A 25,702-nucleotide genomic window follows, 5' to 3' on the forward strand; every position below is an offset into this window, starting at 1 on the left:
AGGTGTTCGAAGCCCTGGCAGGCTATGGCCTGAAAGTGAAGCCCTCAAAGTGTCACCTGTTAAAACCGAAGGTACAGTACCTAGGGCACGTGGTGAGTGCTGAGGGAGTAGCCCCCGACCCCGACAAGGTTACAGCCATAAAGAACTGGCCAAGCCCCTCTAACATCAAAGAAGTGAGGCAATTCCTCGGGTTGGTAGGCTACTACCGAAGGCTCATCCCCGGGTTCACTAAGATGGCAGCTCCAATGCAGGACCTCCTGATAGGTCAGTCTAAATCCAGAAGTCACAAGCCACCCTTCAAGTGGGACAAGCCGGAAGAGGAGTCCTTCCGCCAGTTGAAGATGGCCCTCACAGGGGATGAGATCCTGGCCTACCCCAATTATGGCCAGCCTTTTATCCTCCACACAGACGCCAGTAATGTGGGGCTGGGAGCCATACTGTCACAAAACCAACAGGGCAGAGAGAGGGTGATCGCGTACGCCAGCCGGAAGCTGAGGCCCACTGAAAGAAACCCGGAGAATTACTGCTCCTTCAAGCTAGAATTCTTGGCAGTGGTGTGGGCCGTCACAGAACGGTTTAAGCATTACCTGGCCTCTGCAAAGTTCACCGTGTACACGGACAACAACCCGTTGACACACCTGGACAATGCAAGACTAGGTGCCCTAGAACAGCGGTGGATGGCCCGGCTATCAAATTATGACTTCACAATCAAATACCAGGCAGAACCAACGCCAACGCAGACGCCCTATCAAGAATGCCCCACCTACCCGAATGAGAAGAAGACTCGGAAGAGCTGGAGGAAGTAGAGCTCCCTGCGTTCCACCGGTATGGGGCCACTCAGTATTCTCACCGGGTAAGAGACAAAGACCTAACCACCGTCATGTTCAACCCCTTACCCCACCACGGCTGGGCTGAAACGCAACATAGTGACCCTGCAGTTCGCCTGGTGAAAGACCTGTTAACCCAGGCAGACGCTAGCCCTGGCCCGGACGCTCCAGAGGAAGCCAAGCAGTTATGGAAGGAGAAAAGCAGGCTATTCCTCTATGAGGGTAAGCTGTGCAAAAGGCTTGTCAACCACCGGACGCACGAGCTGACCTGGCAGGTAGTGGTCCCAAGGCGAGATGCAGCAATGGTCCTGGAGGCCTACCATGACAGAGCGAGACACTTCGGGTGGAAGAAATTGGAGTTCCTACTGAGAGAGCGGTTCTACTGGATCGGTATTAGAGGGGCCATAGAGAAGTGGAGCAGGGACTGCGGCCCATGCCACCTCAGAAGGAAGGACCGTACCAGCCAGAAGACACCCTGGAGGCCCATCGTCACCAGGCAGCCTCTTGAGCTAGTAGCTCTGGACCATGTGAAGTTGGCTCCAAGCCGGTCCGGCTACATCTATGCCCTCACGATTGTGGACCATTACTCCCGGTTCTTGGTGGTGGTCCCGGTTAAAGACTTAACAGCCCAAACGGCGGCCAGAGCCTTCCAACAACACTTCTGCCATCCACACGGGTATCCGGAACAGGTCTTGCCAGATCAAGGTCCAGCGTTTGAGGCGGAAGTCTTCCAGGAGTTATGCTACCTCTATGGCTGTAGGAAGATTCAGACAACACCTTACCACCCGCAAACCAACGAGCTGTGTGAGAAAATGAATAATATCGTCATTGATCTCCTCAAGACGTTGCCCCTGGAAGAACGCTGCCTGTGGCCGGAGAAGCTGCCAGACCTGATAGACTTGTACAACCATATCCCGGTGAATGCTACCAACTGCACCCCGGCTTACCTGATGCGAGCAAGACCAGGTAAGCTGCCTATGGACCTGGAGATGGGAGTCCTGACACCCGAGGACACCTCCCCAGATGCGGACTTGGATACGGAACAGCGGCTACAGTACAAGAAGGTACAGGAGAGTGTGGAGAGGAGTCTGGCTCAAGCGAGAGAAAAACAAGAGAGGCTCTTCAACCAACACGCCCCTGCTGGTCCCCTGGAACCTGGTGAGCAGGTCCTGAAGCGGAAGAGAAGGCTTCACAAGCTAGATGACCAGTGGGAGAGTGACCCGTACACAGTACTGCCGTCCAACCACGACAACCCGAAGGTATGTGTAATTACCAAGGATGGAGGAGAAACCACTAGCACTGTCTCCAGAGACCACCTAAAACGGTTCCCCCCGAGCAACTACAGAGTCCAAGTGAAGATCAAGATGACCTTGAACCCGCAGAGGACAAGGAAGAAATGATCAGCACAGTTCTCGGAGAGTTTCCCCGGACCTGGGCTCGGATAAATGACGCGATAGTGGTACCCGTCCTACACTTCCTTCAACCTACCCAGCAGGAGCCTACAGAAAAGCAGGAAAAACAAGAAGAACAAGCAGCCCCGGAGGCAGAAGAACCCATGCCAGCAGCCCAGGAGAGTCAACCCTCTGCTGACAGTGAGCCTGCCATGCCTGCGGTAAACCAAAGGACCCGCAGACAGCTGCCTGCCCTGCCTGTAAACCCAGCTAGTAGCTGTACCCTAAATGATAGTGGGGAAAGCCAGGTTAGACCACCACCAGACAGTGGGTTACGCAGGTCAACCCGGATCACTAGGGGTCAAGTACCAGCTCGCTGGAAGATCTAAATGCACAGTGTATATATTTAATGTTTTATGTTTGTACCCTGGTTATTAATAATGTTTTTCCAGTTTCCCTAGATACAATGGACTGACAGGTTATGGACGGTGAATCACCGGAACTACCATGTAGATATTTGCACTTGGTGCCCTCTTTCGAAGATGACCACGGAAGAAAAACCTGTCCGGCGTGGCCTCCTTGTGGTCCAAAATAGGTAGCTCCGCCTTGCCGCCACGCCCAAGGCCAGGAACTTGGGGTTTATAGGGACAGGTCCCCACACTGTGGAAAACTTCACCAAGTTGGGTGATATGGACACCCGGTCACGGAAGCGCCGTGACCTTAAGGACAAAATGTACTTGTATATATGTTATATTATTGTTTATACCCTGTATTTGTGTTTCCTGTTTAGTCCCGGAGTACTAAATTTTACTAGGGAGGAATGTGTCACCCCAGGCATGGATGCCGCAAATATTAAAGGCTGTGTCTGAGAGCAGGAGGGAGGTTCCCTGGTCAGGGACAATTAGCATACAGCACCTCCTGTCCCAGGCCAGTAGGGGGAGCTGGCTGCCCCTATAAAAGCTGGAACTGAGGGCAGGGTTAGAGAGAACTGGACGACTTAGCTCAGGACTGAGACTAGTCCCAGAGAAGGAGGGACAGTTCAGCTGTAGCCAAGGAGTCCGTGAGGCAGAGGAGAAGCTGCGAGCCAGGGACAGAGGTGACGAGAGCCGGTCCTGGCTGAGAGAACTACACTACCGGACATTGGGGTCCGAGGCTGTCAGGGTTGCAAGCCCATCAGCAGAGAACCAACCCGCGAGGGATTTCAGGTCCCTTGGCCTAAGAAGCCTGGAGGCTCCGCCACACAGAGGGACCAGTACAGCACGGAGAAGCAAAAGGTACCTAAGGCTCGAGTCGCAAGCCATACAGGCGAAGTACACGGCCAGCTCAGGGACGTGGGCTATTACACCACGAAAAGGGGGATAGGCTCTGATTCATGCTGCCTGTGGTTTGGGCAGCATGAATCAAATGATATATTTATTATCATATATTATATATCATATAATTTTAGTATCTAGAAAAGCAAATTAAAAAATTATGTTAGCAGGTCAATTTTTCTGCAAAAACAAAACTGAAATAACAATTGCAGAATTTGTCAAGCAAAATTACAAATCATTCTGCAAAAATAGCAAACCCTTGTGTGACTTTGTTAAAGAGAAAAAAAAAAGTTATGTCTCTATGTCCCAACTGGGAAGGCGTTAAAATCGAAATAAAAAAAATTGCACCTGGAACCCAACAAGTTTGTATATGTGATTTACGTTCTGGAAGAGCAGCCTTTATAACAGATGTTTTACAATAATGTGATGCAGAATGCAGTGCATCAGGGACCTTTAAAGGAGCCAAGGTAAGCTGTTAGTAGTGTACATGATGACAGATAGGTACACTGCATATTCAATACATACAGGCAAGTGAAAATATAAAAAAGTACAGTATCACAATACAAAAAATACCTCCATAACACTGCATTCACTGGAATGCAACGATTAATTTCTCATTGAAACCTCTGTCTTTGCCCAATGGAATTAATGCCCCCACCATAACAGCCCTTAGGGCTATTAATGACTAGAATTCTTTTACATTTAGTAGGTATAATGCTAAAAGCTACAGAAACTTAACATTAAACTTCTGTTCTATTCCTTTTCTAGTTGTTGACTGCAATTCCCCAAAAGAGCTTGAGAATGGATATATGACTTTCTCTACACCAGAAAACACCACCACCTATCAGTCAGCTGTCACGTATTCGTGCCGGGAACGTTACTACTCAATGATACCAAATATTACTAGTATGTATGGAATGATATCTTTTATTGCATGAGTAAACTAATAGACACTGATAACTGGTGAAAATGACATGACTTTCCAGTGAAATATCCTGCCCAACAGAGGAACTTAACAAAAAGTAAGCCTACAGTGTATATCCTCTGATAACATGCAGGAAATTAGGCAGTTTTGCAGTTATATTGGCGTATAAACTGGGGTCTAAAAAGATGGCTCTTAAAGATTTATGAGGCTTTATAACTATAGACTTGATTTAGTACAATTGAAAGGGCTTGTTCACACAATCATATTTTTGGGCCAAGTGCTGTCTATAAAAAACGGACAGCACACAGACAGGGTTAGGACTAATGTTATTCAATGGGGCAGTGCAGATGTCTGATTTTTTTAACTGACATGAGAAAAAAAAGAATCGCAGCATGTACTAGTTTCTTCCATAAATCAGATGAGACTCACTAATTAAATTCTACAGATGAGGAAAAAAAAATCAGATGCCATACAGAGACACAGTATAGCGTCCATTTTTTATGGACACATTGCAAATCTTCAACACAGGAAACTGTAAATGGTCTTGTAAATTACTAGTAGCTGGTGCTGTAAAAAAATGGATTGCATACGGATTGTACACAGATGACAAGAGAGAAAAAAACATCCACGCTTCCTGAATGAAGATTTTTTAGATGCTTGTGTGATCCCAGCCTAACATTGAATAGCAGGGAACTTCCCTTTGTACATATAAAATTATTTAGGTAAAATGTGTATAAGGCTATGTGCTCACGATGCAGAAATCCTCCGGAATTTTTCCTGAGCGTTTCTGCATCTCCCTGGCAGAAAAAAACGCATGCGGATTGTACATGCGGATTGTACATGCGGATTGTACATGCGGATTGTACATGCGGATTGTACATGCGGATTGTACATGCATTTTCCTGCCAGGGACATGCGGATGTGAAGCGTTCTTCACATGCATTTCCGCATGCGGGTTGACGAGCGCTTTCCGAGCGATTTTAGCATCACTTGCAAAGTGCTTGTCAACTTGGTCACACTATATAAATCCATGCAAACAGGATGGATTTATATAGTGTGACAGAAAGAATGGTAAAAAATAAAAAAATAAATATATACTTACCCTCTGATGGCCCCCGCAGTCTTGCTTCCCTCCGTTCTCCCTTGCCGGCAGCGGTACACTGAAAGACCTGCCGACGTGCCGGCATGAGAGGAGGAGTGCAGCGGGGGCCATCAGAAGGTAAATATAATCTTTATTTTTTATTTTATTCTTTTTTTCACAGTTTCTATGGTACCCGGGTCCGGAGGAGAGTCTCCTCTCCTCTAGATCCGGGTACCGTCCGCACATTGAACGCATGTATTCCGCATGTGCTTATCTAGTGAAGCGCAATACATGCGTTCTAATGTAAGTCAATGGCGGCGAAAACGCAGCACTTCCGCAAAATAATTGGTGGTGCTGCGTTTTTTTCCGCAATGATAATCCGCAGCGGAAATTTCCGCAGCATGTGCACAGCACATGCGGATTATCATTGGGGAACATGGCAGGCCTTCCACCATGCGTTTTTTAAGCGTTTCTGCAGCGTTTTTGCCCCTGCGGAAATGCTTAAAAAACGCATCGTGGGCACACAGCCTTAATGTGAAGTCCTGTTTTCATCACTCCATTGATTATAGGAGAGTTCATATTGGATAATTTGTGTTCCACTATAAATGATGACAGATTTTAAAAGAAAACTGCAAGATTGTTATTTTCACTATTATTAAAGGTCCGACAATACCCGAACCGAAGTACTTCATGAAGCTGGAATAGATATTACAGTGGGGAAAAAAGTATTTAGTCAGCCACCAATTGTGCAAGTTCTCCCACTTAAAAAGATGAGAGAGGCCTGTAATTGACATCATAGGTAGACCTCAACTATGAGAGACAAAATGAGAAAACAAATTCTGAAAATCACATTGTCTGATCTGGAAAGAAATTGTTTTCAAATTTTGGTGGAAAATAAGTATTTGGTCAATTACAAACAAGCAAGATTTCTGGCTCTCACAGACCTGTAACTTCTTTAAGAGGCTCCTCTGTCCTCCACTCATTACCTGTAGTACTGGCACCTGGTTGAACTTGTTATAGGTATAAAAGACACCTGTCCTCAAACAGTAACAAAATACTTTTTCCCCCTACTGTATATTGGTGCACTAGAGATGCAAAAGCACCATTATAATGGCTCACAACTTATTCACACTAGACATGATATTTTATTACCCCAGATGGAAACCCACGCAAAGACAGGAAGAACATACAAACTCCTTGCAGATGTTGTCCTTGGTGGGATTTAAACCCAGGCCCCAACGCTGCAAAGCAACAGTGCTAATCACTGAGCCACCGTGCTGCCCTAATCAAAGGAATTAAAATCGGCACTGCTGATCCATATTTTGCACAACGCAGGGTTTCCATAGGCAGTGGCGATCAAAAACTCATCTTCAGTGGAGCTCAGCAATATAACGAGAGTCTATATCAACATACTTCATATAAAAAGCAAACTGGGCACTCACAGAAAATATTATTCCTTTATTTTGAATGGATATGTAGGGACAGTAGTACAAATAAACAGCCTCCGGAAGTGTCAGGAGTGATGTGAAATGTCCGTAGGCCACGTGCTATTTGTTTGTGTTCCCATCTCTTCATATATACTTGAAATAAATTATTATTTTAAACTGTGAGTGACGTAATTTGTTTTCTATTCTATGTATGTGGGTTTCCACCTGGTACTTCGGTTTCCTCCCACACTCCAAAGACATGCTGATAGAGAATCTAGATTGTGAGCCCCAATGGGGACAGCAGTGATAATGTATGTAAAGAGCTGCGGAATATGATGGCGCTATATAAGAAACACATAATAAATACATCTTACAATTAGATTGCGTGTAATAAAATATCACGTCTAGTGTAAATAAGCTGTGAGCCATTATAATGGAGCTTTTGCATCCCTAGTGCACCAATATAATATCTATTCCAGCTTCATGAAGTACTTCGGTTCAGGTATTGTCGGACCTTTGATAATAGTGAAAATAACAATCTTGTAGTTTTCTTTTAAAATCTGTCATCATTTATAGTTGAACACAAATTATCCAATATGAACTCTCCTATAATCAATGGAGTGATGAAAACAGGACTTCACATTTATACACATTTTACCTAAATAATTTTATATGTACAAAGGGAAGTTCCCTGCTATTCAATGTTAGGCTGGGATCACACAACCATATAAAAAATGTAAGTTAACTCATCATGCAGTTGAAAATAAGTCTAAAGATCTGCCGGTGTTTTTCTTGTCTTGTAATGCAGCAGAATACATCTGTAATGAAAATGGAGTGTGGATAAATTCTGAGATAGGAGAGAAACTTCCAGTGTGCCAGCCGGGTAGGTGGAGAATGCTGAATTCATTATTAATGCTCTGCAATTGCCTCCCTTAGCTTAACAAGATGCTTTATGTTTTCCATTTAAGTATAAAATTGCTGCTTGTGATGTAAGAGACAGTTAATCAACCAATATTCAGGTAGTAATATTCCGCTGTGCAACATTTTCCTGCATACTCTCCTTGCATCTCTGTTCCTGAACTGCACCACTCTTCAAATTTTAGCATGGGGATAATATTTCTTCATGTTACAGATCCACATCAAGTAATTATTAAGTGTCTATATACATTGAACATCTTTTGTAGTGCTGACATTTCTTTCCATGTATCCATGTAATGTATCCCATGTTATCGTTCTTTGTTACTGTGCATTTATATATGTTTTTCGGAAGCTTTAGGCTTGTGCTCGCGTAGATTTGTGATGCATGCAGTGACTTTCAGCAGGTTTTTTTCTTGGTGAAGAATGATTTTGAAGTTTAAAAATTTGATAAATCTGGGTTTACAGCGAGTAAAAAGTGAAGGGCATTTCCAAGGCTTATTCCTCACACAAACTATTTATATACTGTAGCTAACATCCAATACATCTCGGACATATTCTTTATTCATCTCACAATTATAAATGATTTACTGTTCGATCATAAAATTGTTTCATTAGAAATCTTTTAAAAAATGCTCCTGTGTAGATTTTGCAAGATATTTCTTTTCTGCCTTGACTGCAGAAAATTATAGCAATACTACAGAGGACTTTTGCCCTTATTACTGAAAATAGTGTCAAAAAACACGATTGCCACATGTTATGGCTGTGTACAACAAAGCTGCGGAAAATCCCTGCAGCAAATTCAAGGAAAGCTCCATGTGATCCGCTGCATCAGTTATGCAAACTGAAGCAAAGGGGCTCATTGATATGGGGTCTATTATTTAAAAAGAAAAAAAAAAGTCCTGGATGTTTTTCTTCCATTCTAAAACACAGAACCAAAAAACCCAATGAAGATCAAAGAGATCTCTCTTCTTCAGATGGCATGACTGGTAGATCGCTTATTCTGTATGTCTGTTCCTAAGATGGAATAGACAAACAAAATATCCAAATAGACATGTGAACAGAGTCTTACTGGAACATAATCACTGGTAAATGGGTGTATAAAGGCTGGCGGAGCACAAGAAGAGTTGCTATTGAAGAACCACAAAAGGTGAGTATAGGATATGAGACCAACTTGTGGACTGTGCGGCTGATCCACAGGTAATCTGCAGCAAAATTAGCAACAGTTAGGATTTGTTGTGGATTTTTACATCCTCGTTGAAAGCAATGGGGAAGATTTGCAGCAAATCTGCAACCAATTGCCAATAGAAATACTCCTGAATTAGAAACTAGCATTACAGGTCAGTTTCTGAGCGAATAATTTCCACAGTGAAAATTAGAAAGTAACTTGCATACAGTTGAAGGGTGAAAAATTATTAAGTTGTCTTTGTGTTGGACACGGAAAAAAGAAATAATTCAATATGAAATATCGCATACTTTTCCAAATGCATCAGACTACATTTTTCATGTAGATTTCATTCATTAATATTGCTGCCAATATTTCTGGTGTTTTTATTATAAAACCATAAGTAATGGACAAAAATATATCATCCACTGACATCTGACATTTCAGTATATGGTTCCTGTAGACATCCAAACATGCTTCTGTCCTAGACAACTAAGAAAGCAGATTTTCCAGCAATTCCAGTTTCCACAGAGATTTCTGTTTATAGGTGATCTTAAGGCCAAGAATTTTGGAAAATAGTTGTGGTTGTGATGTAGGCTCTCGCATTTATTGCTTGGTTATAGCTTGTTCTTCATTTTATTTTCACGCTTAAACCAGCTCTGGCATATTTCATCTTTCATTTTATTTTCTTATCACAACTTTCTGCAATTTAACCACTCTCGCGAACAAGGAACCTAACATGCACAATGCATGCATGAATGAAGATCTGCCTCACTTCCTTTTGAGTTTCGGTTCACGCATGGATACTGAAGAACATCTTTTGTAAACTTTTTGTTGCTATTTTCCTGCTACTTTGAGCCATGTCACTAAAAATCAGAGCCATGCTGGAATGGACTAACATCACCACTGGCAGGTATTCAAGGTTTCAAATGTACAATGATGTATAAAAGTATGGATACATCATTGATGGTGGATTATGCCTGGACAAATCAAATACTGTAATGCAAAATATTAGTATATACCCTTCATATGGATATATATTACTAAAAGTAGAACTATCATTCCTTTTTCTTAATATGTTTTACTTTTCATGTCTAGCAAATTATTGCAGGTCCTCAGATCCCCATGGATCACTCACAAAACTGCTCGAAGCTTGCTGCTTAGCAGGCAGATGGTGCAAGAGCACATGCAAAGTGTTGTGTATGGCCCCATGGGATTTCTATTGGGCCAATACCTTGCCCATGCGCTCATGGAGGAGCTGAGCATTCTGCATAGTGAGCTAAGCACTTCTGTCAGCTGAGCATCGCACTTCATAGTAGGTTTTTTTAGCGGTTGATGGGGATCTCAACATGTGGACCCCACCAAGTGGCTTGAACAGTAAGAGGATAGAACATATTATAAAAAAGTATTAATGATTACAAAGATTTATGGACACGACATAGAAAATGTTTTTTTATTAGGAATAAACAGTGTCTCTGGTGCCATCTACAGTGGGAAAAATAAGTATTTGATAAACTGCCGATTTCACATGTTTTTCCATCTACAAAGAATGGAGAGGTCTGTAATTTTTATCGTAGGTACACTGCAACTGCGAGAGACATATCTAAAAAGAAAATCCAGAAAATCAGATTTTATGATTTTTAAATAATTAAATTGCATTTTATTGCATGAAATAAGTATTTGATCACCTAGTCGCCGCCAGCTTCTAATGATACAGGAGTGCTACGTAGCTTCAGTTGATATGCACCGCAATGCAAGCAGTGGCTGTAAGTACATCCCGGCATTTGGACTGACAGACGGCTCTGCACTGATGCACTGCTTACAGCTGCCACTCAGAGTATAGTGAGCAATGACTGTGGATGCATTGCCATATCTGCATGACTGAAAGACGGCAGCTCCTTAGAGAAATAAGTCTTTTTCTCCTAGGTGCTGCTCTTTCAACTACGAGGCCAGGCACTTTCTTAACATGATTAAACCCATATCAGCAGATTAATAGCATTATGCTACCTAACAGATTCCCTTTAAGGGGTAACCAGATCTGAAATTGAGTTACAAGGAAGCCACCAATTGGCAACAGAGTTCATTTTCTTTCTAGAAAATATAGATACATAGATAGATAGATAGATAGATAGATAGATAGATAGATAGATAGATAATCGTTTAAAAAATTAGCAGGGTAGGCACACCTGGCATAATCCACTTAACATTATATTATACTTGGCTCTGATTTTTTTTCCTACTGTATTGATTGTGTTTCTTCTCTTCACTTTTCTTTTGGCAGTTTGTGGAAGGCCTAAACAGCCACTCCCAGGAATAGTGAAACGTATCATTGGTGGGCGTAATGCAGAACCTGGATATTTTCCTTGGCAGGTTCTAATTCTGGTTGAAGATATGTCCCGTGTTCCTGAAAACAAGTGGTTTGGCAGTGGAGCATTATTGTCTGGTTATTGGGTGCTAACTGCAGCTCATGTGTTAAAATCTCAGCGACGCGATAACACTGTAATTCCTGTTTCAAAGGAACACGTCACTATCTATTTGGGGTTGCATGATGTGAAAAATAAAGATGATGCTATTACTAGAACTATAGAGAAGATTATACTACATGAATCTTTTGACCCACAGATTTATAACCATGACATTGCATTGGTGAAACTGAAAGAAAAGGTTGTAATGAACCAATCCATAATGCCAATATGTCTGCCAGAGCTGGATCATGAGTTGGAAGGTCCTCAACCCAATACTCTCGGTCTTGTAGCTGGATGGGGTATCTCCAACCCTAATAATACTATAGATGAAGTCATTAGCTCAGGCATGAGAACATCTTCTGATGTGCTCCAGTATGTAAAACTTCCAGTAGTACTTCATGCTGAGTGTAAGGAAAGCTATGAGTCCCGCTCTGGGAATTATAGTGTAACAGAAAACATGTTTTGTGCAGGTTATTATGAAGGTGGCAAGGATACCTGCCTGGGAGATAGTGGGGGTGCTTTTATAATTCAAGACCCTGAGTCAAAAAGGTGGGTGGCACAAGGACTAGTATCATGGGGAGGGCCTGAAGAATGTGGAAGCAAACAAGTGTATGGTGTATATACCAAAGTGTCTAATTATGTGAATTGGTTAGATAATCAGCTTAATGCATAAAGTACACGCTATAAAAAATGTAAAGTTTAGTGATATATTTTCACATTTACATGTCACATACACCACCTTTAGTCAACCTTCTAACTACTTTATGTTATGGTAATTACAGTAAAGCGTTGACTGGGGACCAATTATTTAGGCCTCGTGTACAATTCTTCAAGTACTTTTCACTTGGTGTTCTAAACATTAATAATTAAAAGGGTTTTCATGAATTTAAAAAAGAAAAATAATATTTACGCACTTGTCAAAACCTCACTGTTCCACAGTTACAATCCCAGTCCTGCACCAGTAGTAGCAATTACATGTAAAATGAACAAATGAGCAAGATGGCAAACCACTGTTCACACTTCTGATTTCACCACAATGGCCAGTGATTAGTTGCTGATGTCATGGGCTAAGACAATGCTTTATTACGAGAGAGGATCAAACCTTTTGTGTATAACACTATGAGGGCTCATTAGTCTTTTCAATCCCTTTAACGCAAACACAGCCTTAGTAATGTCAGTGTAACCTCATCGCAGAAAAGGATTGTTATCAAGTAGTAACCAACAGTCCATTTCTTGTTTTTAACATTTAAAAAAATTGTTCAAAAATGTTCCCTTTTAGTAATTTATGATCAGATAGACTGTTCAGTGCAGAATACTGACTCAAACTGATGGTGTCGCTGTCAGAGGTGACATCATCCTACTGTAACTGAGATGAATAGTGCGCCATGTATTCCATAATGTCCTCTGCTCCTCCCCATGAATACGCTTGTCAGAGGCAAAGAAGGCCATTTGTAGACTGGTTTTAGTAAAACTACTGCCTAGACAGCTGGTGACAGTGGTGGTGGTGCTTCTGCTACTGCTAATGGCTCCCACATTCTTATCTAAATATATATTTTTTCTCTTACGCTACCCTGTCTATTGCCATTTTTTTTATCATATATTTTGTGCAGTGTTATAACTACCTTTTGACAATCTTGTCAACCCCAATTATTCAATACATGCCAAAAATAGAATAAGAAAAGACAAGCTTGGTAGGTAGGTTCACAAAGAAAAAGCAAAATGAAGCAGTAAGTTACAGTATAGGTGTGGCGTGTACAGTACAGTAAAACAATTGTGCAAAAACAAACGTGCAATTTAATATCAAAATATGCTTTACTACTTCAATCCCCTTCGATAAAATGATAAAATAAAAAATGATAGACAGGTACACCACCAAAAAGCCAGCACCTGCAACTGCTTGCTGTATTAGTGTGGACTTTATGGATGTAAGATCTGGCTAGCAAAACAGATATGCAAAAACATTTTTTGCAATACACACTTTTTGAGATAGACAGTCACAATTAAATGTCTGTATTTTTGCTGAATTTTTTATTGTATTTTTTTTTATTAAAAAATTCACTTTCACAAAAATGATTGCACAAGAAATGCAAAAACTCAATATAGCGGCTTGTAACAAGCAAGTACACAGTCTGACAGTGATTTTAGATTTATTTCTGGAAAAAGTATTGAGCGAGTAAGTTCGGTTAACCCTTTTGGCGAGTATGCTCGGGCATGATTTGCAACTGTCTGACAGCTTTAATGTTTCTTAAGCATTCCTCACATGTATTAAAGCTGTCAAACAGTCGCAAATCTTGCACATGGGAGTGATTCAAATATATCACAGAGTACACTGAAGATACTCGGTACTCGCCCGAGCATACTCGCCGAAAGGGTTAACCGAACATACTCACTCATTCACTAATTGTGCTGTCTTGTTTTTGCTTTCCTGTGTATTAAGAATGAAAAAATGTGTAATTGGAATTCAAATGTAACAATTTGAAGTTTTCTGCTAATTAAATTTTTATGCACAGGGGCCGGATTGTACACTGGGTCTTCTCCTCCTTGTCTGTGACTTCCCAGTCCTTCGCCTGCCTCTGGTCTTTGAATGACAGGTCACTGCTAAGATTTCAAACAGAGGAGGCAGGTCAGTAAAAGAAAGCAGGGGAAGGGGCTGGGGAATCACAGACATAGAGGAGAAGACCCAGTGTACAGTCCAGCCCTTGTGCACCGAAATCTAGATAGAAAAAAGACTCCAAATGCTGATTAAAGAAGAACAAAAATGTGGATTTGTTCACCAAAGGTATCAATGTAATCAGTATTACAGCTCAATTACAGCCATGACTTTACGTTATTGCAAAATTCTGCTCACAGGTTCTCTTTGAGCTCTGTTCTTAGATAAGTTTTTTTTCTATTGTTTTGCATTGGAGCAGAAGAACAAAAATAATGGAAGTGTCATATTTCTGACATTCCTGGCACAAAAAAAATCTAGTGACTACAGTACAGACCAAAAGTTGGACACACCTTCTCATTTAAAGATTTTACTGTATTTTCATGGCTGTGAAAATTGTACATTCACACTGAAGGCATCAAAACTATAAATTAACACATGTGGAATTATATACTTTACAAAAAAGTGTGAAACAACTGAAAATATGTCTTATATTCTAGGTTCTTCAAAGTAGCCACCTTTTGCTTTGATGACTGCTTTGCACACTCTTGGCATTCTCTTGATGAGCTTCAAGAGGTAGTCACCGGAAATGGTTTTCACTTCACAGGTGTGCCCTATCAGGTTTAATAAGTGGGATTTCTTGCCTTATAAATGGGGTTGGGACCATCAGTTGTGTTGTGCAGAAGTCAGGTGGATACACAGCTGATAGTCCTACTGAATAGACTGTTAGAATTTGTATTATGGCAAGAAAAAAGCAGCTAAGTAAAGAAAAACGAGTGGCCATCATCACTTTAAGAAATGAAGGTCAGTAAGTCCGAAAAATTGGGCAAACTTTGAAAGTGTCCCCAAGTGCAGTTGCAAAACCCATCAAGCGCTACAAAGAAACTGGCTCACATGAGGACAACCCCAGGAAAGGAAAACCAAGAGTCACCTCTGCTTCTAAGGATAAGTTTATCTGAGTCACCAGCCTCAGAAATCACAGGTTAACAGCAGCTCAGATTAGAGACCAGGTCAATGCCACACCGAGTTCTAGCAGCAGGCACATCTCTACAACAACTGTTAAGATGAGATTTTGTGCAGCAGGCCTTCATGGTAAAATAGCTGCTAGGAAACCACTGCTAAGGACAGGCAACAAGCAGAAGAGACTTGTTTGGACTAAAGAACACAAGGATTGGACATTAGACCAGTGGAAATCTGTGCTTTGGTCTGATGAGTCCAAATTTGAGATCTTTGGTTCCAACCACCGTGTCTTTGTGCGACGCAGAAAAGGTGAACGGATGGACTCTACATGCCTGGTTCCCACCGTGAAGCATGGAGGAGGAGGTGTGATGATGTGGGGGTGCTTTGCTGGTGACACTGTTGGGGATTCATTCAAAATTGAAGGCATACTGAACCAGCATGGCTACCACAGCATCTTACAGCGGCATGCTATTCCATCCGGTTTGCGTTTAGTTGGACCATCATTTATTTTTCAACAGGACAATGACCCCAAACACACGTCCAGGCTGTGTAAGGGCTATTTGACCAAGAAGGAGAGTGATGGGGTGCTACGCCAGATGACCTGGCCTCCACAGTCACCAGACCTGAACCCAATCGAGATGGTTTGGGGTGAGCTGGACCGCAGAGTGAAGGCAAAACGGCCAACAAGTGCTAAGCATCTCTGGGAATGCCTTCAAGATTGTTGGAAGACCATTTCCGGTGACTACCTCTTGAAGCTCATCAAGAGAATGCCAAGAGTGTGCAAGGCAGTCATCAAAGCAAAAGGTGGCTACTTTGAAGAACCTAGAATATAAGACATATTTTCAGTTGTTTCACACTTTTTTGTTAAGTATATAATTGTTAATTCATAGTTTTGATGCCTTCAGTGTGAATGTACAATTTTCATAGTCATGAAAATACAGAAAAATCTTTAAATGAGAAGGTGTGTCCAAACTTTTGGTCTGTACTGTACGTTGCTCTCCATTTTGGTGACAGTACAGTTTCCACATGTACTGAGACACTGACACAGGCAGACTCATTCAAATGAATGGGTCTGTGCACATGTCAGCGTGTTTCCGCGGACCATGTCTCTGTGGGCAAAACAAGCTGACATGTCTGTTTTTTACCTGCTGCGCGGGCAGCAAAAACGTCCCACACTGATGACACATGGATGACATCTGTGTGTCATTTGTGTAACACGTACCAGTGCCTGGGAATCAGTGTACAGTTAGCGCTGTTCCCAAGCACCGGGTGCTGAACTATGCCCTCATCGTGGTTCCCTGCCGGCGCTGTGATCAGCACCAGTAGGGGACCATGATGAGAGTAGTAGTGTCTGCTCCCGCTGTCTCCAACTGTAAAAACAAGAATAAAATAAAAAAATACTTATACTCATCTGTCCGAAGTGTCCCGCTGTAATCCATGCGAACGCTAACGCATAGGAGCACAGGAGAATGACTCGCTGCAGCGAGCGGGCCCCGGAGCTGTGCTCAGTGAGCAGTGTCCTGTAACTCACTGAGCTCAGCGCAGCTCTGGGGCCTGCTCGCTGCAGCGAGTCATTCTTCCCGGCGCGAACGGTCGCATGGATTACAGCGGAGGACACTTCGGACAGGTGAGTATAAGGATTTTTTTATTTTATTCTTATTTTTACAGTTGGAGCAGACTGCTACTGTTAACATTGTCCCCTGCTGCTGCTGATTGTAGAGACTGCAGGGGACAATGATGAGGGCAGCGTTCAGCACCCAGCGCTTGGGAACAGTGCTAACTATACAGCTGATTCTCAAGTGCCGGTACGTGTGATTCTGATGCGCCACACGATTGCCAAACGTGTGCCACTCATGTGCACACGGACACCTCTGGTACTGTTTTTTCCAGTACCGGAAATATCAGGATGTGTGAAATCGACCTCATTTCCATAAATTGGCTCAGCATTTTACTGGAACAAATAGTGCAGCATGCAGGGCCCCAGAGGCCTGCAAAACACTCCAAACAGTATTTCCTTTTTATTTATGCTCCTTTGGGTAATTATTGAATGACCTTTCATATTTTTGGCAGCTTCTGCTTTTCTTTTTTCCATTTTCTTGCGATAAATACCAAATAATCATTACAATTCTGGTACAGAAAATGAGATAAATTTAAAAAAATGTTTTATACAGTTTCATACCCCAAAAAATTATTTTCATTAGCAGGCAAAATTATTTTGATAGTGTGAATTTTTTCTAAAGCAAGAAATTTGAAACATGCATTAAATACTTCAGAAACGTATTTCCTATTTAGGGTAAGGCAATGGCTATTTTTTAAGATACTCAAAATATCAAATTAAACAAAAGATTACAAGTGTTTATACAGTAGCAGTCAACAGTATGGACACACCTGTACATGCAATGGTTTTCCTTGTTCTTCTTGGAATGTGCACATTGTAGATTCAAACTGAAGGCAGCAAAACCACAAAGGTAAATATATGGAAACACAAAGCAAAGAAATATGTGTAACATAAACCAGAATGTGTGTTAAATCTTAGGTTCCTCAAAGTATCCCCCCGTTATTCTGTTTTGTTTTGTTTTTACTCACTTATATAGCGCCATTAATTCCACTCCAGCATCACTGTGCCTATTAGGGATCACAATATAAGTTTCCTCTCAGTATGTCTTTGGAGAGTGGGAGGAATCCAGAGAACCTGGAGGAAACCCATGCAAAAATGAGGAGAGCATACTAGCTCCTTGCAGAGTCTGTTTTTGGTGGGATTTGAACCCAGGATCACAGCACTTAGGCAACAGTTCTAAGCACTGAGCCACTATACTGCCCTACTCTGATGATAGCTTTGGCATACTTCAAGGCAGTTTCAACAGGTAGTCACCTGGAATGGCTTCCAATTAACAGGTATGCCTTGTTAAGTGTTCATTTGTGGAATCCTTGATCTTTAGAAAGTGTTTTAGACCATCATATTTTGCAAAAGTAGTATTCGTACACAGTTCCATACAGTGCTGAACTGTATAACCCAAGTGTTCTAAGTAGAACATGGCAAGAACCGCTCATCTAAGTTAAGAGAAATGACAGTGTATTTTAAAACACTAAGGTCAGTCTCACCAGGAAAATGACTTGAAGCTTGAAGGTATCCTCAAGTGAAGTCATGAAAACCATCAATTGGTTTGATGATTTTATCAGAGTTACCAGTCTAAGAAAACGCAAATTGAATGCACCTTAGAGAACACTCCTCAATAAGGATGCATTGACATCAAGTAGCAAATACATTTCAAGATCAACTCTTCAGAGAAGACTGCAAGAAGTATGCCTTTATACCCGAATTTCTGCAAGGAAGTCACTACTGAGAACCACAAACAAGAAGAGACTTGTTTGGACCTAGCGAGACAAGGACTGGACTGTAGTGGAAATCTGTACTGAGGTCGGAAAATAAATCAAAAGACACCTCCACGCTATGTAACAGCTATGTGGCCAAGAAGTGAGGGATGAAGTGCTGCATCAGTTGGCATAGCCCCTACAACCAACTGAGCCTAACCCAATTAAGATTGTTTTGCATTGAGTTGGACCACAGTATGAAGGTAAAGTATTCAACAAGTGCTCAAAACCTCTGGAACACCTTCAAGACCTGATTGAGCTTCTTGAGAGAATGCCAAAAGTGTTTAAGGGTTTGTGCACATGTAGTCTTTTTCAGGTATGTACATTTCACCAGAAAAAGCTCTAAAAAAACGCTGATATGAACTTATGCACTGCAATGTTAAAACGACCTGCTATGTATATATTCAGTCTTTTGAGCTTTGGTTTCCCAAGACACAAAGTGGTTAAAAGAAGTGACCTGACCATTTTTCAGGCTGAATCCAACAAAGCCGCTCATTACATTTTACTTGCAAGAGAAAAAAAAAAACGCTGGTGGCAAAGTCACCAAAAAAAAAAGACCCCAAAAAAGATGCATAAGGAAAAATATTGACAAGTGTTTTCCTGAAGCATCTTCTGATTGAAAAATTTGGTGGGTGCATTACCTAAATCTGTCATCTGAGTAAAAGAGGGGTATTTTGAGAAATCTAAAGTTTAACACATATTCTGGTTATTTCACATGCATTTCTTTACTCCTTGCTTCCATGAATGCTCCTAGAATGTATGGCTTTGCTGCCTTCAGTCTGAATATAAGAAGTGCAAATTCCAATAAGTACCATGAAAACCATTGTAGGAACAGGTGTATCCAAACTTTTGACCTCTATTACATATTTTATAAATATTGGTTTTACAGAAATAAAAACATTGTAGCTATTCTATGCATCTGTGACTAACCTTAAAACAACCTTAAGGTGGTTTTATACTCAGAAATGATTGTATAAATGCTCTGCTTTTTTTATTGTTCTTTACCACATTTTTTGTATACAGACATTGGCTGTGAGTCAATAAGAATATGTAAAACACAGTACTTTATCTTTTTTGCTATGTTTTCCACGCTTTAGCTATGTGCACATACCATCTTTTTCAGACTGATTCTGTCCAGAATCCACCTAAAAAGGTGCCACAAAGGCGCCCCATAAAATAAACATAATACATAGCAAAGTCTAATCAACATTGCAGTGCAAACGCAAAACTGCTAGCGCTTTCCTGAAGCAGCTTCACCTGGGAGACCGCGCCATTACACCAGCATCTAAATAATGCCATGTGCACATAGCCTTTTAGTATGCTTTCTGGGTCGTTAGCATTTTTTTCTAAACAGAGAATTCTATAAGTGTGGCAGTTTTTCAGATGTTTTCTCATAGGCTTTCAATCAGAGAAAAAAGGGTATGGAAAAATGCATGTGTGTATGAAAAAAAACCTTACAAAAACACACCGTATCAAAAGGGTATGAAAATCATTTATCAGCCAGAAATAAAAGTAGCAAAAAAACTATATCTAAAAGGATAATAAGGGTATGTGCACGCAATGTCTTATTCAGGCTGATTCCCCCTGAAAAAGCACTTAGGCTATGTGCCCACGTTGCAGAAATGAAGCAGAAAATTTCTGCTTCATTTCCACATGTCCTCTCCCGGAAAAACGCATGCGGAATTCCGCACGCGTTTATTGCGCGTTTATCGCGAGCTTATCGCGCGCTTACCACATGCGGAATTGCCTTGCGTTTTTAATGCATTGCACAAGGCAATTCCGCTTGCGGAAACGCAAAATTAATGAACATGCTGCGGATTTTTGAACGCAGCATAAACGCTGCGGAAAAATCCGCAGCGTGGGCATAGAACTTGCGGAATCCCCTTGGGGACCATGGGGAGCGGATTACCTAGCGTTTAACAAGCGTTTACGCTGCGGAAATTCCGCAGCGTAAACGCTTGAAAAACGCTACGTGGGCACGCAGCCTTAAAGGGAGCCGGTCACGTCATAACTACTATCTACACTGCCCCCATTGCTTTGTTAGTGATGCAATGTGCATCACTAATAAGCTTTTTTCATTAAAATCAATGGTAGTATAATGATTTTATAACCTTATATACAATTTGTCCTACCTGCTGTATTCAATCATAGGGGGGTGATCCTGCTATTCAGTCATGGGTAGTCGCTGCATTCACTCACTGCTGGCACCGCTCTTTTATTTAAATACTGCTCCCGGCAAGGTTGCGTCTACATTGGAGGTGATTTTTTGAGGTCTTCACTCCAGGAACTACGATCTAGTCTCCTAAGCAGTGAAGCGTCTAGATCGGAGAGGCTAAAGTGAGGACCACAAAAAATTACCTCAGATCTAGACACTTCACTGCTTAGGAGACTAGATTGTAGTGGCTGGAGTGAGGGCCTCAAAAAATCACCTATAATCTAGACGCAACCTTGCCGGGAGCAGTATTTAAATACATGGGAGGCGCCAGCAGTGAGTGAATGCGGTGCTGCCCCTGACTCAATAGCAGGATCACACCCCTATGACTGGTAGGACAAAGTGTATATAAGGTTATAAAATCATTATACTACCACCGATTTTAATGAAACTTGTTAGTGATGTACATTGCATTGCACCTTGCATTGGATGCTGTGTACATAGCAACTAGGACGTGACAGGTTCCCTTTAAAAAATGCATAAAGCACCACTCTAGCATTTTTTATTTTATGGCTGGAGTGGTATCACTAATCTATGTTCCCTGCCCCCAGTAATGTACTCACTAGCCACTATCTTCATCTGTTATGGGCGCTGCTAAAATAAGTGATCAGACCATTCTTCTAACGGCTTCCAAGGAAGCCGTTCACTGGATTGTTTTTACAGTTAAAAGTATAAGACACCAGCATTGCCAATGCGGCAAAGACTCCCGAAAAGATGCCAAAGATGCTTCAGGGAAAAGACCATCGGCGTTTTCCTGAATTGTGTTCTTCTTCAAAAACTCAGTAGGTACTTTGATGTCTAAATGACATTGCGTGCACATACCTGGCTTTACAGAAACCCTTTTTCCTTTGTTGTTTTCACTACATTTATTTGGGATAAACTCTGTTGTTATATGCAGTGAAAGATTAAAATTTGTAGGTATAGATTGTTTTAGTTTGTGCTTTTCAATTAGAATTTTGAGGTTAATGGAATTTTGTTCCATAAGCTTCTTTATAGAACTTTAAAATTGCCTGGAAGGATTTTAAAGTAGCATTTATAGCACTAAAAATGGCATGAAAATGCATTAGTGTTGGGTTTTTTTACATGCGTTTTATACAAAGAACAAAAGCATTGTGTGAGCCCTATGGCCACTTTGCACACATATTTGAATCACTTATTTTGGATGAGTATATGTTAGCCTAAAGCAGGAGCAAACGATAAACAGTAAAAATATGTATAATGGAGAGATTTGTGTCTATTTCATGTTTGTTTTTGGACACACTCCTGGTTTAGGTTCACAAATATAAATGCTTGTATGCCTATTTAGAGTGTGTTCATACAGAGCTTTTTATGTGCAGTTTTCTGGCTGAAAAATTGACAGCAAAGAAACCCTTTAAATAAAATAAGTTTTTGGCATACTTTTTGGAGTTTTTTTGTGCAAGAGTTTTTCACTTCTAATAATTCAAAAGTCAAATTTGGATTATTTTTGAGGAATAAGTGTCTCAAGAATTGACAGATTGCTTGTTTTTTCCACATGGAAAAACACATGGAAAAAAAACAGTTCCATGTACACTATATGCATGTTTTCCCATTAAAATGAATTGGAGTTTTTTTCAGAGTATTTGTAGCTTTTTGTCATGTGAATCAACATAAAAACCCTTTGTGTTTACCTTAAGGGAAAACTAGAAACAAAAAGGAGAGAAAGAAAGACAAAAGAATAAAAAGAAAGAATTCTAAAACATTTTTGTCCTTTTCTTCTCATGACTCATTTCTTTGGCATCCTCCCCAAATATAAAGAAAGGAAAAAACTTTAATATAAATAAAATAAAGTTCGAAAAATCAACAGAATAATGATTATTATTTCTTTGGTTCATCTACTTAATGGTTATATAAATTAGACTGGGTTCACACAGGTGTATTTCATGATACTTATACAGACTGTAATGCTTGGTCTGGTAATGGGGCTCCGACCCAAACTTACAGATTCATATGTGTCTATGAGGCTTTAAATTCAGGTCGGGAGACCATGGGTTCAATCCAGGTATTGCAGCCCATATCCAGACCGTCAAATACGCTCATCTGAACCTGGCTAAAATCTTAAAAAATAATATCTAAATAAATAGTATAAATTATTCTACACTTATAATTTTATTTCACTGAACAATATGTTGACTGAACATAAATTTCAGATTCTACTATATTTCATATTTACAATTGTGTTTTAGCGATTCATAATAACTTCCAGCCCTTATTGGATGCTGCAATAAACCAATGTTAATAATTTCCTTCTATTTTCATTTGTGCCAAAAATATTTAGAATAAAAGTAAGAAATGGCAATCGTAATTGCCAGGAAATATAATCTGGAAAGTGGTGCTGACTCCTGTAAACGAGATCTGACAATCATGAAAGGTTTCTGCATTTTTTTTTTTTTTTGCAAAAAGATCAAAAATACATGTGTCATTAACAAATGTTTGTCATTAAAGAAGCACTCCTCCCATCTAAGTTTTTATCCTCTTAATATATTGCAATCACCATATTATATAGCATTGTGTAATTACAATTGCTGATTTTGCCTCTCTACCCAGCTAATTATTCTCTTTTCCATTAGGTCTATTAAAATCTGACTAGCTGAACCCTTCAGAATTCTATGTAGAAACAGAAGGTCAGTTTTCTCTGTCATGAGTTACTGCAAAAGTCTATGGCAGGGGGAGGAGGGAGCAGCTGGGTCAGGAGTTGAAGAGGGGAATGATAAATTCAGAGACAAGAAACTTCCTGTTTCTACACAGAGCAGAGAAAAGTGAAGCATTAGCTGGGTAGAAAGACAAAATGAGCAATTGTAATACACAGTGCTATGTAATATGATGACTGGAATAAATTAGGAGGATAAAAATTTTGATGGGAGGAGTGCTTCTTTAAGTAAATTTGTTATTATGTAAATAAAATGAACCATACTAATTTTAAAAAAAAGTGCAAATAAAACTAAAGGTGTTGTCCATTACAAAAACTGAATTCCAACTATTATTTTTTACACATGGAGAAATTGATCTGATCAAATGGATTTTTTTTTTCGCTTGTTAAGCTTTTTATAGCTGATGTAATATGTTGGATTTTTTTTGTCTCTTCATGTGTCCTTTGAGTGGCAGATTTAGCTACTGTGCATTTAACTGCCATTTTGTAGGCTATTGCATAATAAAGCAATATGGATATGTTGGGTAGATGATCAATGAAAATCATAAATCGCCATCCTATTACCATTTATGTTAAGAGAATATGACTTCACCACAATACTTGCTGTGCTACTGTGCACATCTCAGGGTACTGAAATGTTATTATATGATATTATTATTATATCAATATTGTTATGCTTATTATTCTATGTATCTTATACTCAGAAAAGTTTAGGGTGGATCAAGTTTGAGAAGTTACCTATAGATATTTTTATTGACTGATTTGTTAGAGACAGCGCTACTTATTTTTGTTTTGAAATTAAAGGGAACTTGTCACATTGAAAATGCAGTCCAATCTGCATGCTGTGTGTTATAGAGCACTAGAAGCTAAGGTTATTGATATATAGCATTATAGGGAAAAATATGTATACATGTTTTATTGCTATTCCCTTAAATCCCTGCTTATTTAGAGCTTTTCAGTCTAATGGGTAGTCCTAATCAGTGATTGACAGCTATATCTCTATGCACGCTTATACAATTAAGGCTGTTAAATCACAGACCTCCTACTTGATTAAAAAGCCCAGAATGAGCAGGGATTTCAACGAAAGTAACAACAATAATTATAAAGAATCTTTTTCCAGAAAGCTGTATATGAGTTTGCTCAGCTTCTCCTGCACTATGGCATACTGCCTTCAGATTACAATGTATTTTCCATCTCACAGGTTCCCTTTAATATGGGAAGAGAAGTAGCGCAGGTACGTTCACAAAAAGTTCATATGTCCTTACACATGACAGCCACAGTTATTTGGGCAATGTTATTAAATTTTATACCTCTAATTTTAATATATATTTTTTTCCTCTTGTATAAAAACCATCCAACTATATTTATCCATATAGCATTAATAAATATATACATTCAATTACCAAATTGTACTAGCATTTGCATTTTGTTTCATGGCAATGTACCAGTATTACATTTTTGCACATTTTCATACCTATATACGTTCTATATTTCTATTTATTCATTTGTATTATTTGTTTGCTATATAACATGGACAAAAACTGCTTAGATGCCAAACCAATGTAAATAAAGGAGGTAAAAACCAATGAACTTAATACACGTATTTGTTTGTAAGTTATGAGTTGAAATAAAAACCTAAGCTTATGTTATTACCTGCATTTGATGTCGCTTTACACGTACTGTACATATGGTGTCAAATGATGTCAGCTGACCACTGGAAAACTGTTTTACCAATCCTTTAACCCCTTCACTCCCCATCCTGTTTTCACCTTCCTGAACACTTGTCACTTTGAGGTTATAACTCTGGGACACTTCAAAATATACCAGTTATTCTGATCAGCTGTCATGTGCCCCTAACAGATGGAACCGCAAGCCACCTTCACCTGTTAACATGTTAAATGCTGCTGTCAAACTCCGACAATGGCATTTAACATGGCCGCGCTGGAATCGCATCATAACACTCACCCATTGGCACGCCTGTCACATGATCACGGGTCGTCCATGGATTGGCATGATTCTGCAGGAGACCCTGTGGTTGTCATAGCCGATCTGCTATGAGCACCGTCCAGTGTTTGGCGCTCATAGCAGATGAGTATTTTTGTTGCACATAGCAGGGCTGAAGGTTTGAGAGTACCATGTCACATTGGCAGAGCCCCTGAAGTGCCAGAATAGCAGAAATCCTCTACATTGCCCAGTACATTGTAGTGCCCACACATTATGCCCAGCTCATACTTCTGGAGAAATAGACCCTGTAAATTAAGCAGGCTATCATTGCCACAGAAATGCCAAACATGTGAACGCTAAATGTGGTTTAAGCTCACTGTGTGGCTTAGA

The 25,702-nt window shown here is 40.4% G+C and overlaps 1 protein-coding gene across 4 annotated transcripts in view; it reads left to right on the forward strand.

Annotated features, from left to right (window-relative positions):
* MASP1 (MBL associated serine protease 1) overlaps positions 1 to 25,702 on the forward strand; it is a 215,992-nt gene that overhangs the window by 124,183 nt on the left and 66,107 nt on the right. The window contains exons 9-11 of one of the 4 annotated variants that reach the window (XM_073675200.1): positions 4,300 to 4,437; positions 7,776 to 7,847; positions 11,326 to 14,497. In XM_073675200.1, the coding sequence (XP_073531301.1) occupies positions 4,300 to 4,437; positions 7,776 to 7,847; positions 11,326 to 12,182 (1,067 nt within the window). In that variant the 3' untranslated portion in view covers positions 12,183 to 14,497. Of the gene's footprint in view, positions 1 to 4,299; positions 4,438 to 7,772; positions 7,848 to 11,325; positions 14,498 to 25,702 lie in introns of those variants that run through there. The other 3 variants (XM_073675199.1, XM_073675203.1, XM_073675202.1) reach the window with 3 other exon arrangements.

This window comes from Phyllobates terribilis, unplaced genomic scaffold (genome assembly GCF_046119375.1).
Source record: "Phyllobates terribilis strain yellow unplaced genomic scaffold, ASM4611937v1 Scaffold_3__8_contigs__length_932513732, whole genome shotgun sequence".
Taxonomy (NCBI): domain Eukaryota; kingdom Metazoa; phylum Chordata; class Amphibia; order Anura; family Dendrobatidae; genus Phyllobates; species Phyllobates terribilis.